Consider the following 17,648-nt stretch of genomic DNA (forward strand, 5'->3'; position numbering starts at 1 on the left):
AAGTGAGAGTTAGCGAGTGAGTGAGAGCTCTGGTATGTAGTGTTTTCTCAGACGGCGTCCTCCTTAGCGCTCGGCTCTTACTGACAGCAGTGATATTCCTGGGTGAGTGTGAGTCCTGGTCTCTGAGGTCTCTAGCGTCTTGTTCTCTCGTCTGGGGTTTTCAGTCATTTACCAAACCCAAAGTGTTTCTCCTGTATATGAGAGTCTGAGTTTGATTGACAGGTCTGTTTTTTTGTTTGTTTGTTTGTTTTTGTTTTGTTGTTGTTTTTTATGGTGACGGCGACAGGGAGGATTGTGAGTTTAGTTTCCATTTATCTTATACTTTGGGAATGCTGTGGAACCTCCTCTACAGTATCAAATGTTGCATTGCTTCATTGAGATTGCAAGATTTGCTGTTCGAGCTGTGGCGGCGTACATATTCATCTCCCATGGCACCGACCCGCCATCACTCAAAAAAAGATTTTTGTTTGGGGGGGGTTAGATGTCAAGGGTCATGCCAGCTTGTCAATGCATGCAGAGGCCAAGCATTTCCCCTCCTCACTTCCTGCTGCCAGTGTGCGTCTGTAGTCAGAGAGGATGCTGGGAGATAAATTTAGACCTCCAGCTCCCTCTCCATCTGCCGTTGCTCAGAGTAGGCTGGTTTCCATGGGAACCTGCACCAGGCTACCGCCAGTAAGAGAGAATGGGGAGAGAGAGAGAGATGTGTGTGTGTGTGTATGTGTGTGTGTGTGTTTTTGGGGAGGAGGGGTGTGTTACAGTATGACAGCAGATTTTTTAAAAAGCACTTAAGAGGGTTTATCTGTTCTCAGGGCACAAGGTAATTTAATGTTTAGCCCATATTTTTATCCGTCATTACCAGCTGCATGAATACGTCTGGGTATTGATGAGGAAATGAACACTAACTCTGCCGGCCATACTCTCCTGCGCATGATAATGAAGTTTTCACTGTAAAACTGCTGCAAAGCTCCTGCACTACTTATTGAGCAGCAGTTGAGCTAAATGTTTGTTTTATGGGATTTACACTTTTAGAAGTACAACTGCTGGGCTTAATAGGCACAGCAGAGATGATGGAAAGAGACAGTGTGTGACGGGGTGTGTGTGTCTGTGTGTGTCTGTGTGTGTGTAGGATGTGGAGTGTGTCAGGGCTCCCCTGGGTACCTGCATCAGTGGCTGTTTTTGCTGACAAAGCCCATTTTGCATGTTCACACACTCATATCTCTGCACGCATTCCTCCTCACTCATCCTGTCCTTCTTCTTCTTCTTCTTCTTCTTCTTCTTCTTCTTCTTCTTCTTCTTCTTCTCTCTGCGGGCCAGTTGTTAATCACATTTTAGGCGCAGACATCAGAAAGTAGTTCACACAACAAATCACTGCACACGCCATGGGACCATCGTTTGAATTATCATACAGGGGTTCGGTCGACAGCTGGTTGGATTGGCGGGGACGGGACGACGCTCTTGTGCTCATAGTTTGCCGTTTTACAAACTGCTACCACTATTAGAGTTGTGGTTTTGATCTGACACCTCCCGTCAAAAGAACATAACACCGTATAACAGCTGCATCAGTGGCTTCCTGCTTGCACCTCGGCCTAAAAATAGAGCGGAGAGAAGAACGCCCTTGCCCCACCCTCCTCAATAAGGTTAAACAAATTTACATAACCTGTGTGTTTTACCCAAGGGCTTATTACAGTCGCATCGTTTTCACCTATAAGCGACTGATATCTGATGGTGTGTGGCGCGCTGAAGCGCTGTGCGTAATAGGCACCGCTGATAAGAAGTCATCCTTGTGGAATGAGGATGATGAGAAAGGAAAACCCCTCGTCAAACAGCAGGAGGATCGGCTGAGTGGAACCAGGGTAGGTCACCTCAGGGCACTGGAGCCTGATTGGCTGGTCAGAGCTGTCAGAGTGGATTTGGCTGCTGTGTGTGTTGGCAGGTATTGCTCTGGGGAGAATAGTACTGTACACTGTATGTGCGCTGTAGGGTGTGCGTGTGTGTGTTTTGGCTTAATGTAGGCATTCCTTTCCCTCATCTTCCTGGCAAGGCCCTGACTGTGTGTTTCCCCAGCTCAGAGCTGGCAGTCTAGACTGCCATGAATAATGTAAGCAGTGCTCTCCCTCAACCTTAAAACCTTCTAATCGCCCTGTTTAAGAGCTGCATCAACAGCCACGCCAGAGATCATTAAACTTACACTCTGATAACCAACTACATGATCAAAGACATTTATTACGGGGGAGGGGGTTGTCTTTCTCCTCTGTCTGTGCTTTCCTTCCTGCTCAATCCCTCTGTTTTCTATGCACAGCACTGCATCATCCTCCTCCACATCCACTCACTTTCTACCCATCTTTACCCACACCCACCCCTCTTTTTTCTACAGTTTTTATTGTCATGTCACTTTTCTCTCTAAAATTCACATGCGAGAGGAATAAACTCTCTTCAGACAGGATCAGATGCTTCTCTTCTGTAAGCTCCATTCCCTCCTGATCTAACTCTAACTCTACATGTAACTCTAGAGACTAATGTGTCTCTCCGGCTCAACAGCCCCAGACAGAAAAATCTTTAGCTGCCACTGCGTACAAAAGTCTTCCTGTGCAGCCGAGAAGGTGGAAGATAGGCAGCAGAAAGCTGAGAAGTGAATTTTAATGGCGTTGATTCGGTTTGTTATGCTGCCTAATTGCTGAGTGGCGATGGTTTAAGTCTGCTGTAATCAAAGCGCTGGTCTGCTCAGAGAAACACATACTACTAAACAGACGATCGGCCCTCAACAGATGTTGGGGAACGCAGAGATGGAGCAGAGAATCTGTCAGGTTGTTTCCAAGAGGAAGAGTGATCCCCCCCCTTTTTTTCCCACTCTAAACTGGCTCTAATGAAGGCTGACTGTGCAGTGTGTTTTTTTAGACATATGGAGAGTGTGGCTCATTAAAAAAAAAAAAAAAAAACTGTCACTGCTGCCTTGCCACCACTGGCACCTTAAACTGCAGTCTTCTTCTGGGCCTGTTTATTCAGCCACTGGATGACTGCTTCAGTCTTTTCTCTCTTTCCCCACCCCTTCTTTCACTGTTTCTTGCTCTTACTTAAAATGCATATATCTAATATTCTATCTATTATTATTATATCTATCTATATAGCATCTATGCATGTTTTGTCTCTCACCTCCTTACTCCCAGCTTCTGCATTTGCTCTGCATCAGTGCAAAACATTAGAAGCCTCCCTCTCTTGCTGTCTTCTCTCCTGGTGTGTTCTTCGAGCTGTCAGAGCTGGTGCACACCATCTACACCGTCACACAGATCTACAGCTGTGAGGTGAACATACACGGTGTCCTTCTCCTTCAGTGAGCACTGATCTGCAGAGTCTGACAGAGTCAGAAGGGTGGTTGCGAGGAGTGTCAGCGTCTTACATGATGATTGATACTCTGGATGAGCCTGTGCTGGGACTGTCAGCGGTTGGGCACGGCTGCTGCAGCGAAAATGTTGTGATTGGCCCCATCCATTCCCAGAATGTGTTTTGATTGGCCGCGGTGCAAGAATCCCGTGTCCCGAGTTGAGACAGAGTGCAGGATTTGTAGTAAGTGGGAAATATTACACAACATACATCTTGATACAAAGAGGAGATTTCATTGCAGCCTCATCTCTAAGTCCTCATGATCGGCCATGCTTGGTAAACACAGCTTTCTAGTAGTGTGTGAGCAGGCAATATTACAATAGATCCATTTTGATAAAAGGTTTCACAGTACCCTTTCACAACAGGGCGAGCAACCATGAACACTGCACCCTGGTGGCTGTACAACAGTAGAGAGCAAGGGGGTGTAAGCTGAAAGTTGCTGTCAAGTCCTCTTATCCACTAGAAAACAGCCCCCCACCCTCACCCCTGCTTTTACCCCCTTTAGCTTTAGTGCCAGATCAGATAAGCACAAGCTATATTTCCAACATTTGTTTTGACTCCTTGCCCTGACACTGTGATCTCCTGTGTTGGTGCCTGTGCTGTGGATGTTGCCCGGCTGGCCCTGAGCTGCTCTGACTCCTGCAGAATAGGGGCCAGTCAGGGTCAGAATTGAATCATATATGTTTTGATTTGAGTGGAAGTCTTGATTTGAAGGGAGTTTTTCATTCTATCTCAATTTCAAGGAGATTCACAAGTATACAGTATAAGAACACCTGTACCTGACATTTCCTAATAGATTTACAGTAGGTGTGCCCCTGTCTCCCAGATCACTGCACAGTATCTGCTTCTAATGAGTTGAAGCCAGGACAGATGAGAGGAATAACATGCTGCTGATGCAATTATCTTGCTGACTGTTTTGGCAGTTGTTGTTTTTTTTTTTTTTTGAAAACCTTTAGGATGTCAAGAAGTCTAAATCATCTTCGTGAGGTCCTGTGTGTTTTCTGTCTCTGAGATTGCAGTAATGAGCCCCGAGGTTGACTGAAGTCAGCAAAGCAGGACATTTCCTCATTACCTTTCTTTGTTTTGTGGCTTTTATTTAGAAACGTGTATTTCTGCTTTTAGTGCAAAGTGAAGAGGAAAAAATGAGAACATGGGGATATTTTTACCACACTTTGCCATAGTTCTTTATGACTAAATCTTTTTTAGAGAATCTAATACATGTATTAATATGTTTCCACTTTTATGACTCAGTGCTTCCTTGTCTTTTTCTGTGCTCCCTTAGACCCATTCAGAAGCTGAACGGCAAACGCTCTTGACAACCAACAAAGGAGATGCAGAGAAGACCTTGGGAGGGATGTTAGAATGGCTATGGCTGGACAGAAGCAGAGCTGCTTTGTACAGGGAAATGATCCATGTTTACCTGCATTCATGCAGCTCCAGGGCACCTTTTAATGATGCCTCATTTGGTCCTCTTGAATAACTTTTGGCCCACACCGAGAAAGGCCCTCCGTTTTGATTTACAACGCAGCCTGTCAATGTTCCCCTGCCTCTGACCTCTCTGCTGCCATGCGGTTAGCCCCATGAGGCTCCAAGAGCCCTTCCTTGCGTGTCTGTGAGGCCTCCTCCCCACTCTATGGAGGCTGAGCCCAGCCGTCCGGCTGATGGGGAGCGCTCTGGAAGGCAAGAGCAGCAACATGTAACGGCTGAATCCTCGCTAGGATCTTGTCCACCTCAGCAGCCCCAGCAGCCTCCTAACCCTCGTCCCGTACATAGAGCCTTGGGCCGCCTGCAGAATCGCCAACCCAAACGCACTGACCTTCTGCTTCGGTTACAGCAGCAACAAGCGGTAGGATGGCAGCATCCAGACAGCCCAGGTCCCTCCTCAGGAGGCAGCTTCTATTCCCCAGCTTCCTCGTCAACCTCATCCCTCCGCTCCACATCCTCCACCCGGGGTGAGCCTGGTCACGGGGTCCTAGCTCAGTCCAGCCAAGAGGGCCTAGAAGGGGTCAGCTCACCCCGAAGAGGGGAGAAGAAACCCCAGAAACCAGGGAAATATGTGTGCACTTACTGCGGCCGTCCATGTGCCAAGCCAAGCGTTCTTCAGAAACACATTCGCTCCCATACAGGAGAAAGACCCTACCCTTGCGCCCCCTGTGGCTTTTCTTTCAAGACCAAGAGCAACCTGTACAAGCACCGCAAGTCCCATGCCCATCGCATCAAAGCAGGCCTGGCATCCAGCCGTGATGAGCCCAGTCTGAGTGGACCAGAGGGCAGTGGCGTTGGAGAAGACCCTGAGGAACACACAGAGGGAGAAAGCACTGAGTCTGAAGAGGAGACGGGCCAGCACAGAAAGTCTTCTAAGGAGATGTTGGGTCAACAGAAAAAAGGTAGTAAGGAGGTGCTGGGAGGCTCAGAGGAGAGCCAGAGGCCTGAAGACTCCCAGGCTGTCAAGCAAAGGCTGGCACTGAGGCTTAGTGAAAGGAAACGTGGACCCATGGCTTCGCCAGATGACCCTCCTTCCTCCCTCTCCACCTCGTCTTCTTCTCTAGGCCCTGGCAGTAAAGGCAGCACAGAGTCTGGCTACTTCTCCGGATCGGGCAGCACTGACCTGTCCCAAGTCAGCCCTCCCAGTGCCAGTGCCAAAACGTACGCAGAAATTATCCTAGGGAAATATGGAAGACTGGGAGGGCAGCAGCGCAGTCCCCATCAGCAGCAGCCTCATTCTTCGCTTTCTTCATCTTCAGGAACGGAGGAAAAGAGCATTCCTTTCGCCGTACCCAAAACCCAAGTCATAGAACACATCACGAAGCTCATCACTATCAATGAAGCAGTAGTAGACACCAGTGAGATTGACAGCGTGAAGCCCAGACGTTCTTCTCTGTCCAGGAAGAGCAGCATGGAGTCACCTAAATTTAGCGCCCCTAAAGATCCCTACGCGTTCGATCCCAAAGGAGAAACCCCCGGCCCCAGCGGTTTGAGGCACCTCCACAATCCTGAGGCAGATCCAGCAGGTAGCCAGGAGCTGTCGTCAGTGCCTCTGCTCAGAAGCCACTCAATGCCATCATCTACCAGCCAAGGAGAACCCTCCACCTCTGGCACCATGTCTCCCAGAGGGTACCGTCTCTGCCAGTCATTCGACGAGCAGCAAGCGGTGGTAGCAGAGATGAGAGTTGGCCATGCCCAGCGCATGCTGAGGCGCCAACCTGCCATAGAAGTCCCCCTGGGAGCTGAGGTAATGCTGGAGGAGGCCGGTCCCACCTCCTCCTCCTCCTCCTCCTATTCCTCCTCAGCCAGAGCCACCGAACTAACCAGGCAGCCGCAGCAACAACAACAGCAACAGCAAAAGATTCCCAGCCTGTTTGAATGTGAAGCATGCAGGGCTCGCTTCCAACACAGCGAAGGCTACGAGGCACACAGGGGCATTTGCTCGGGACAGCAGACACTGGAACAAGAGAGTGGGGATGTGGGTAAAACATGCAGGGAGGATCGCCCCCAGATGATGATGCACTATAAGTTCCGGGCCCTGGCTATGGCTGTGAGGAAGAGGAGGAAAGAAGAGAGCCTGGAGGAGGACCCTCCCAGCCCTGGGTCTGTAACCATGTCAGGCAGCTCCGCGGGCCTCATTCCAGTGCCAAGCAGACCGGAGCACAGCCAGGCCCTCTCAGGTTTGTTTATGTATCCCTGCAGTGACAGATAAAATTATAATCTTATCCTGTGTGAGCAGTGAGTTTGTTTTCTTACATACCTATTTATGCGCTTATAACATCTGAGAAACCTGATTAGCTTAGGTAAAAGATACGCATGAGTCAAAATCTACATCTTCATACATAACACCACACTGTAGTTCAGGGAATTAAATGCAAAAACAACTAAATAAAACAGCAAAAGCAGCATACCAATATAACATAATGATAGAGTCGTTGTCCGCGCTGTATGTTTCCAGGTGTTTCTTTACAGACTGAGCCAAAACAACAGCAGCAGCAGCAGGACAGAAAGGGCGTGTCCGTCATCCAACACACAAGCTCCTTTGAGAAGCAGGAGAGCATATCCATGGAAAGTCAGGAACCAGACCTCAGAGAGAGTCAGCAAACACAACAACCCGAGCCAAAACCGTCACCCTCCACATCTCGCCTCATCCGCCAGCCAAACATCCAAGTGCCAGAGATCCTTGTTACTGTTGAGCCTGATGCTGACATGCCATCTGTGTCACCGCCAGTGACAGCATCCTCATCCAAGGTACATGATTATTTAAAGGAGTGTTTGGCTGTATGTTTCTGTGCGTTTTTTGCGCACTTGGATGCCTAGCTTGACTCCATTATACAACACTGATTTAAGAGTGTTTTCAATATCCTACGAAAAGTTTGGAGCAGGTGAGAAGTCAGTGTCCCTTCATCTTACACGGGATGTTGTTTATATATTTACAAAGGATTTATACAGGATAAATTAGTTAACTATTTATCTTTGTTAGGAGGCTGAGAGAGTGGAGGAGTTCCAGTGGCCTCAGCGTAGCCAGACTCTGGCCCAGCTCCCTGCGGAGAAGCTGCCACCAAAGAAGAAGAGACTCCGCCTGGCAGAAGCAGCCCAGTCCTCGGGGGAGTCCAGCTTTGAGTCTGTGTCTCTGTCTCGCAGCCCCAGTCAAGAGAGCAACATCTCCCACGCTTCCAGCCTTTCTGCTTCTTTCGAGGACGCGGCGAGATCGGAGGGCGCCGCCTGGGCCGTTAGCAGCCAAAGCTCCCAGATGCTGATGGTGCCGCCCGCTTCCCACCAACACCATCAAAGCCACAAGGAGATGAGGCGCTCAGCCTCAGAGCAGGCCCCGGCCAGTCCCCAGCAAACAGAGCAGATCTCAGAGACCAGAAGTAAGTCTTTTGACTATGGGTCCCTGTCCTCTCAGCAGTCTACGTCTGCCTGGAAAGAACGGAGAAAGTGTCTCCTTGTGAAGCATGCCACCTTAGGGGAGCCTGAGCAGGAGGAAGGGGCCAGCAGAGCAGAGAGTCCGAAGCCTGGGCCTTCCCGTCCCATCCTTCCTCCTCTCTATTCAACCGAGGCAAGCCCCCGGTTCAGCCTGGAAGCCACAGGGAAAGCCTTGCAGCTGTTACAGCCACAGATCTTCCCGCCCCCTCAGGATGTGCTCCCTTTGCAGCCCAGAGCCCAGCAAGCATTCCCTCCAGGATCGCTATCCCAGCTACTCCCTGTCACCACAGCCTTCCCTACTGAAGTACTGTCCACCCAGATCATCCACAGAGCCTTCATACAGTCACAGTCGGGACCTCCACATATACAAATAAACCCAGCGCAGATCCACATGGCAGAACAGTTGGGATTACCATTCCAACAGCTTCCAGCTTTGGTTCCTCTCCAGTTCTCATCCAGGACTAGAGCTAGTCAGACTCTGTACTTGCCTGTTCCTCCAAGACTTCCTTCCCTTCCCGCTGCAGAGAGCAGACCCTCCATCTCGTCCATGTCTTCTGACCTTACCCGTCAATCCCTCGTAACAATCTCCTACCACCACCCACAGCCCGTTATTGCCACATGTCTGGCTCAGCTCACACCAGTAGTGTCCCTTGTGGTGCCAGTGCGCCTCCAGACCCATATACCTACCTATGCCAGTGCCATGTATACCACCCTGTCCCAGATCCTGGCCTCCACCCGCTCACAGGAACCCATCTCTTGCACAGCTATGGTCATTATGGGCCAGGTGGAGCGGGAAAAACTGCAAAGGTCCTACTTGAAGGTCCCTTCTCCAGACATCATTCTTCCCCTGTCCCTGCCTACCGAGCTGGCCTCAGGATCCGGGGAGGGATACGGTCCATTGGGGGCTGGAGGAAGTAAACGGATGCTTTCTCCTGCAGCCAGTCTGGAACTCAGCACAGAGGCTCAGCGTCACCAGAAAAGGGTAAAAGAGGAAGGGGAGGGAGAGCAACATAAGGCAGGAGAGGAGGAGGAGGAGGAGGAGGAGGAGGAGGAGGATGGCGTACAACAGAAGGTAAGAGAGGAAGAGGAAAATAAAGCCACTGGGAGAAAACTGGAAGAGGGAGAGAGGAAACAGCCAGAGAGGGAGGAGGTAACAACTGTGAAAGCGGATGGGAAACAGGAGCAAGTACCAAGGAAACATAACAGGGAGGAAAAGGAGGAGATGGGGAAGGAGTTGACTGAAAAGTCAAGTCAAAAAAAGGAAGAGGTGCCGGCTGCGGGAGAGGGGGTCGGGAGACCGAGCACCCCTTCGTACCCCAGCCTCCACACCTCCACTACAGTCAACTGGTGCTACCGGAACTATGTTAAGCCCAACCCATCTGCCCAGAGGGACCCCCGCGCCTCAGTTTATTCTACCTGGAGTGTCAGCGCTCACAACCCCAACTTGCCAGGCCTCAGCACCAAGGTGGTCTTGTCTCTGTTGTGCTCCAAACAGAAGCACAGCACAGAGACGTACACTATGGCCACAGCCCCAACCCCAGCCAAAAGTGAACTGTCCCCGTCCAACAGGACCCCACATGTGTCGGAGGTAAACATAACCACAATACACCCTCACTGCATTTATTAGTTAATGTTGACCACTCTGATAAAGACACACTAATATCACACTATTATCTTTTTAAACTTACATATAATCCCATTAATGTACTTAAAGGGGAATTCCACCTATTTTACACTGTGTATAGGTCTTGGGGAGCTCTACTGGCTGTGTGGAAAAAATTATCTGAAAAACTGCCTCAAGTGACATCACAGTGATATCACCTCAGGCTACTACTAGTTTGAAAACCTGGGTGTTTGCAGTTAGAAAAAACAGAGTGTGCCAGACCTCTGCAGCCCGCTCCTCATCTCTGCTTCAGGCTACAGGCTCTAGGTCTATGTTACGCTGTACTAACATAACACACCACTGTTTCTGACCAAGCCGTTGGAGGCTGAGTTGCATTGTGCGTACTCTTTTAACAGGAAAACAGTTAACATTTTAAGTTGTTTTGAATTTCTCTGTGTGTGTCTCGAGTGTAGGTACATGCCACCCCACCCAGCACCGTCACTGAAGTGAAGGATCAGCAGCAGCAGCAGCAGCAGCAGCAGCAAGAGAATGAGGAGAACAAAGAGATGAAAGACGAGGAGGGACCCTCCACCTCCAAACAGGGCGAGCCCTCTCGTGTTCGCATCTTTGAAGGCGGGTAAGAACGACAGGAGTGACACTGTTACATTATACATCTTTTAATTCGAAATTCATTATATTTTTATAACGGCAGAACCTCATTACACAAGTAATCTGCTTTTTTCCTGTCACAAACCAATGCCTGATGACAGGAAAACAGCAACTATGGAGAGCTGACAAGAGCGCACAGAGAATTACACTAACAGATGGGAGGCAGTGAAGCCCGCAGGGACTTCATTTGTACCTGCAGCCAAGCCTTTTCCTCTTACTGTTGGCATGAATGTCTGTGTTTTAGAAGTGCTAATTTGGAGAGATAGAGGTGTGTGTATGTGTGTGTCGGTGTGTATGTGTGTGTCTCTGTATGTGTGAAGGAGAAAAGGTTGTCTCCAATTTCACTTTGTGAGACTCTCATTAATACCCGTTTTTACAGTTACATAAGTTTCTGAGAAACCTCAGAGGCACAGTATGAAGCAATCTGCAAGCAGTCCGTCACAGTCATGATTGACGTGTTTGTGCGCAGCGTGCGCATGTCACCCATACATGTTTGTACACGTCACTGCATTCACGTAATGTGCTTTCCATAAATGTCTGAGTGATCTTTTCCAGCGCAGCCTGTCTTCTTTCCCAGGTTTACTGGTGTGTAGACTGTGTAGATTGGTGTGTGAAAGATTTCCCAGCAGCTGATTCTGTTTAGATGTGCACATACTGAAGAAATGGAAGAAGTAGGTAGGAATAAAAAAGGAGAGGAAGGAAATATTGAAATGCTAGAGTGGTGGAGAGAAGTAAAATGTTCCCAATTAATGAGAATTAATTGGGAGACCACTGGTTTTCCTTTTGATGGACATGGAAAAGTATTTTAGTTATTAGGGAGGTGATGACATGAGATTTTTATAGAAACTTTTTGTTTGTATAGTGTGTGTGTGTGTGTGTGTGTGTGTGCGTGTGTGTGTGTGTGTGTGTGTGTGTGGTTGTGCATGTGTGTCAACACTTGCACATTAAGGCCAGTGTCTTGTGTTTATATGCACACAGATTGAGTGAAAGAGTTGTCTGCTTAACAGTAGATAAGCCACTAATTAGCAGTCTTTATCATTTGCAGGCGCACACACACACTACGCACATTCAGGAAGTGCATTTTCATCACAGCCCGCAGCTCCCTCCCTTCTACCCCTCGTCTGTCTCCATCACACCGCCCTGTTCTCCCCCCTTCTTCGCTCTGCCTGCTTCACTCTGGCAGCTCTTCCACTTTTACTTACCCATGTATTATTTTCTCTTCATTCCCTCTCCACCTCCCCTGTGTCCTCTCTCTGTGTACCTACACCTCTTGATGTCCTGCTGTATTTTCTCCACGCATGCAAATAAGTGCAGCTACTCGCTCTGCCACACAGCCGAATGTTTTGTACCCTGATTCTGTTAGGACTCATTATCCCTACCTCCCTTTTGTTAACACTTTGAAATCATGACTGTGCGCCACACATTTTATTCTGGAGAACAAGCAACACTTTTTTTCTATGAATATGCATCATGCAGCTTTGTTTTTGTTCCAATGACTTGCGTGATTTCATCCTGATCCAATTTTAGAGATCCCTTTAAGAAAGAGGGGTACAGGGGTCTCTAGGGTTTATTAGTATCACACAGCTAAAGAAACAGATACGGGATCAAGGCAGCTTTTTTCTTCCCCTCTCAATAACATGTCTTGGCAATTAAGCGAGCATAGCTGTTCCTTCTTGGTGGCAGCAAAAGTCTGTGGAATATGAGCTTTAATCCCTGTTAGTGAGCACAAAACTGTCTCCCTCTGGATTCTGTTTAAACATGGAGATTGATTTCCATGGTGGTGGAAGTGGTCAACACTGCCGATTTGTCACAACACTTAAACCACACTGGCGAAATCAGCATTGTCATTCCCGTGAGCAGAGTTTACAGCGTGTGTCGAAAAGATTAGTTATGTCTTTTTCTGTCCTGATTGTCTCAGTACTAGCAGTAATGTCTCTTACTGTTATTCAGTTGTTGCTGCTTTGAAATTCAATGGCCTTATCAATCAATCGCAGTCTGGTCGGAAACGGCACCTTCTCCGTTAATCAAGAAGCAGTACAAGCAGGGGACAGACTGACAGTTGAGTCTCACCGAGAGACGCTGCTGCTGATTTAATGCTCGACGTGTGAAGTGCAACTTCTGCCTTGTTTTTCCTGAGATGTGGGTGGATATTTTTAGCAGTAGCAAGAAATACATGCCAGTAAACAGTAGCCAGCCCCTGAATGAATGCAACATAATGCCACTGTTGAGACTATTTTACAGTTGTGTAACAATTTGTTATGATTTGCTGTTGCTGGTTCTGTTATACAACAGGGAGCATTCACCGCCTGGGTTCTTGTAGATGTGGTGCATATCCTGTAATTAAACTCAGTCAGCACACATTGGATATTTACAATTCAGAATGGATTGTACATCTCTTTGTGAGTAGTGAGGGCAGACAGAGTTTTTCATAGAGGACAATTCATTCAGATTTAAAACGTCTGTGGTCCACTTTGTCCACAAATAACCTTTTAGTAAACATCAGGACTGTGAATAAACAACATTTTTATAGACTAGAACTAAATGTGTTGCTTGATTTTTATATATAGTATCTATTTTAGGTTGTTGTCCATAGCCAGGCTTCCCTTCCCCCCTCTCTTTAGCCGCTGCTGTTGTTGGCAGGGCCGTCCGATCACAGCAGAATAGCTGGTATTCTCTGTGTGCCCAGGGTGTAGTGGAGGGAACAGCCCAGGGACTCAGTGCTGCTGGGGTTTTGGTGGGGCTTCCCCAACCCGCCTCCATAAAGAAAGCCTTGTTTTCACAGTTTTGTGTGTGTGTGTGTGTGTGTGTGTGTGTGTGTGCGCGCCTTGGGTGCATGTGTATGCGTACATTTGTGCTGCACACAAACCCACATCCGCATTCACCATTATTATTAAAGCTGTACTAATCAATATTTTTTTATACGAACAATAGGTCAGATGACTGTGAAATGTGAAAGGGCTTCCTTTTAGTGAGGAAGCCGCAAAGATTTATCACACAGCTCTGTGGTTCCCCTCAGCTCCTCCGAGCGTTCAACATCTTTTAGTGCATTGTTTTGGTTCTTCACGTTGCAGATTCCACTGTCATTAACCTTGCTTCCACCAGCTGCATGCAGTTGCTTTCAGGGAAGAAACCTCTGTAAAACCACTGTACGCTGCCTACCCAGCACCAAGCAGCAGACAGTAAAAGTTTGCATCTAACTGGTAAACACAGTGGAGCATTTTGGAGCTAAAGAGGCTGGTTGTGGAGACCAGTAGCTAGGCATTTGTGCATTCTGCTCCTGAATTCTACCACACAATAAAATCAGCGGTCTATATGTAAGTGATGCTAAATTGGGATTTTGTGGCAGGCAAATCTTTTATCTTTATTTTTCTATCTCCTGTTTCTTAGGTATAAGTCCAATGAAGAGTATGTTTATGTGCGAGGTCGTGGCAGGGGAAAGTACATATGTGGAGAGTGTGGCATCCGCTGTAAGAAGCCCAGCATGCTGAAAAAGCACATTCGAACGCACACTGATGTCCGTCCGTACATTTGCAAACACTGCAACTTTGCCTTCAAAACCAAAGGTAAGAGGACAATATAAAAGTTACTCTGTATCGCTATTCTTGCCATCATATTATAGCTATCTACGTTACCCTGTGTACTTCAAGGGCAATTGTTATGTGCTTTTCTTGTTTCCTCCTAGGAAACCTTACTAAACACATGAAGTCAAAGGCTCATGGGAAAAAATGCCAGGCAATGGGAGTATCTGAGTCATCACTGGACGAGCCGGAGAGCGAGGAAACAGGTACTTAAGAGGGGATGGAGAGGCATCTCACGTATTTCCCCCCCCCCCCACTGCAGAGAAATATCGGTACACAGCTGGGTGACATTCTACCAGTGAAGAATTGTAGTCGCTCAGCACTGACAGCTTATGCAACACCATGTTCTATTCTCCTCCCTTTGGCCTTGCATAAGAAATAGTATGAGAAAGTATAAGATGAATAAATGAAGAATACAGAGTACGCCACAGTAGTTGCAGCAGTCTGGCAAGTATACCTTGTTCTCAAGGATGTGTCGCTGGCGTGCAACAATACGCATCCCGAAACGCGCGTCTACCCCGTTTCTGTCAAAGCCATAGAAGAGTCTCAAAGCCAGCTAACTCACGATCTCCTCCCTAACCTTCCTCTACTACCCCTCCCCTTGCCATCTCTGTCTTGCTGACAGACAACACCCATCACAGCCAAGGACGCGCCATTTAAACCGTCTTTCCATTCACAAGGCTGTTGAGCTAGTTTGTGAATAGAGGCATGGTGCTATTCACTAAAATTCCGGTCTTTTCATCCTCAGTCTATTTATAACGTTGGTTTGATGGGTGGTGGGTGAGGTTTGTCAAAAAGATACAGTATGCTGTCCTAACCCTTTGTGCTTGTTCCCGGAAATTGTTCTGTTAATATGTTTTCGTGTCTCTTAATGTGAGAATTTTTCGGTCGCAACTTTGTACGTCCAGTGCAGGTGTTTCACGGTTCACAATATGGATGTAAACAGATGTAACGCAAAGGATGTGTATGCTTGTCTGTGTCTCCATAAACAGCAGGAAGCGATGAACGCGTGTGTGGCTCAGAGGAACAGGAGGAGCACCAGTTTTCCGACGTGGAGGAGTCTGAGGACGATGATGACAACGATGATGATGATGACGAGGAAGAGGAGTCTGCATCCCACGATGACCCGCCATCCTCCTGCTCGTCAGACACCCACCTATCCACAGGAGGACATTCCAGCTGCAGTAGGCACTCTAAGCAGGGCACTCCTGACCCCGAGCACCCACCGGGCCCCAGTCCCAGCCCCGGTAAGGAGCGCTCCCCGAGGGGAGTTTGGCCCAGCAGCAGACGAGCAGCCTCTCCGGGCAGCAGGAGAGCTCTGTTCTCCCGGCGGGGCTGGAAGGCGTCGCCGAGAGCCTTCTCCCCCAGCAGCGAGAGCTGCTCCCCCAGCCGCAGCCTCTCTCCCCGTCTGGAGCTGTCCTCACCCATCCACAGCCTTTCCCCCAGGACCGAGCTGTCCTCACCCAGCCGGCACGTCTCGCCCTCCCCCGAAAGAGGACCATCTCCTATCAGACCCCTTTCTCCTCTTCGTCCCATTTCACCTAGCTGCTACCGGTCATCACAAGCTCGGACCCCTCCCCCACCACTGGGGTTACAGCACAGGACCACTGGATACCTGCCTTGGGAGAGTCCTAGCTCAAAGGGTAGTCAATTTAAACTGGTGAGTCTTCCTTTTTATTATATATCTGCATAGATCTGTGCCTAGAGATTTAAACTGAGAAGAAGACAGGAACCACAATGTTCTTCTTTTGCACTTTCCTCCTAGACAGATCTCAGTGTACAGTACCTTGTGTACTGGCAGAGCAAGTCTATAAAAGGTGATGATGAAGTCTTTGCTCCCCCTACAGGAGAAAAGTGGTACAGCAGGCAAAGGGTCAACATTTCCAGAAGCCAGCTTGTTTCCACCTGCTTTTCGTCTGTCCACCTGTGAGGGTTACCCTGGCCACCAAGCAGCAGACAACATCTTCAGCCATCTTCCCATGCACTCCCAACAAGCCAAGGTCCCCTATCTGATGATCCCCATCGGAGGAATCCAAATGGTACAGGCCAGACCCAGGTCCCACCCCACCACCCCCTCGTCCCCAACGTCTCCCCCCATGGAGGGGCCGTCACTGGCCAGGTTTGAATCATACTGGGGCGGGACCCCCAGAATTCAAGGGCTTAGGACTCCTGGAGACCACTGGTCAGAGCACCAGGCAGCAGGAACCAGCCAGTCAGGGCGGTGCAGTTTTAGCACAGCACTAACGTGTTCCAAACCGGAGTTGGAGACCACAGACTCAAAGCAATATGGCAGCTCACATAGCTCCGCCCAGAACCGCAGGTCTGCTACTGAGACCACCGAACGCTGCGTCAGAGACAGTTGTTCGAGAGCACCCCTCAGTCGAGCAGCCTCTGTAGTCTCGCGTGTCACTGGACAGCAGGCAGAGGGGGAGGAGCCACCATCTGGTAGTGATCTGGTGGAGGGAGGAGCTAAAGGAGACTCAGCCAGAACAGACCAGAGCACTTAACAGTGTCTACACCTTGATGCATCATGCATCCCATTTTGCTTTATTGGTTGCTACACTAGTCTTGTTTTTTATTGCTTTGTTTTTATACAGTTTTCAATACTATTGTTAACTTAAATGTTTGTTCCTTGGCAATATTCAGGTTTGTTATAAAAATGCACTTTTTTCTTTGTGAAAATAATGTTTCTGTAAATCGATATATATAAATTATATATATATATACATATATATAAATATATATATCCTTCCTGTATTTCTAATGATACAGGTAATCTTAATGTCTGTTTAAATATATGTAAAAGGAATATGAATAAATTTGTAAATGACCAAAATCTTTAATGAAAAATAATTCCATTTTTGTTTGTCCAGAATTTGTCCAGTATTATTCAAACTATAGTTACTTGTGCCTTTTCTGTCCAGGTTTGCTTTTTGAGATGTACAGTACAGATAGACAAAGAGAAGGCTGTGAAATTTTTCTATTCGCTTTTTTGTGTTGTTCAGGAGGGTTAATATTTGGTGTTTTGATTGTTTCTGTTCTAAAGGCCATTGCTTTAATGCCAGGATAACCGAGAGTTGTGGAAATTTTGAAGGAGCAGTAGAAACGTGCCAGAGGAAATGCACTGAAGATCTATTTTTTATTACAGAAGATTTTAGATTAGAGTATATCTCTGTACAGGGAAGAGCGCTCCTTATTTATTGTTATTTCATGACAATGATCATTGTTTCAAGGTTGTTTTTTCTTTTCTTTTTCTTTTTTTTTCTTTTTTTTTTTTTACTTTTTGTTATTGGAAAAATGTTTTTTTTGTTACATCTGTGTGTCTTTTTCATGATGTTTGTGACTTGAATTGGTGAAAAAAAAAAAGAGGGATTGTGTTTGGCTGGTACCGGAGGATCAAGTGCCCTGCAGATTTCACACACAGCAAAATTTCTAGTCACTGAAGAAATAAAAAATGCACCAGACTCCCTTCAGGTTGTGCCTTTTTTTCATTCTGCCATAGCACC

General features: G+C 47.7%; 1 protein-coding gene across 3 annotated transcripts in view; it reads left to right on the top strand.

The window, feature by feature from the left end:
• Window positions 1–17,606, top strand: part of LOC108889955 (HIVEP zinc finger 3) — a 39,620-nt gene extending 22,014 nt beyond the window's left edge. For 2 of the 3 annotated variants that reach the window (XM_051075945.1, XM_018686676.2), the window contains 8 exons: window positions 4,661–7,043; window positions 7,322–7,614; window positions 7,847–9,880; window positions 10,369–10,532; window positions 13,952–14,127; window positions 14,247–14,348; window positions 15,135–15,802; window positions 15,990–17,606. In XM_051075945.1, coding sequence (XP_050931902.1) covers window positions 5,012–7,043; window positions 7,322–7,614; window positions 7,847–9,880; window positions 10,369–10,532; window positions 13,952–14,127; window positions 14,247–14,348; window positions 15,135–15,802; window positions 15,990–16,649 — 6,129 coding nt within the window. In that variant the 5' untranslated portion in view covers window positions 4,661–5,011 and the 3' untranslated portion in view covers window positions 16,650–17,606. The remainder of the gene's footprint in view (window positions 1–4,660; window positions 7,044–7,321; window positions 7,615–7,846; window positions 9,881–10,368; window positions 10,533–13,951; window positions 14,128–14,246; window positions 14,349–15,134; window positions 15,803–15,989) is intronic. The other variant, XM_018686714.2, reaches the window with a different exon arrangement.
• Window positions 17,607–17,648: the final 42 nt, after the last annotated feature.

Source organism: Lates calcarifer, linkage group LG15 (genome assembly GCF_001640805.2).
Source record: "Lates calcarifer isolate ASB-BC8 linkage group LG15, TLL_Latcal_v3, whole genome shotgun sequence".
NCBI classification, from domain to species: domain Eukaryota; kingdom Metazoa; phylum Chordata; class Actinopteri; family Centropomidae; genus Lates; species Lates calcarifer.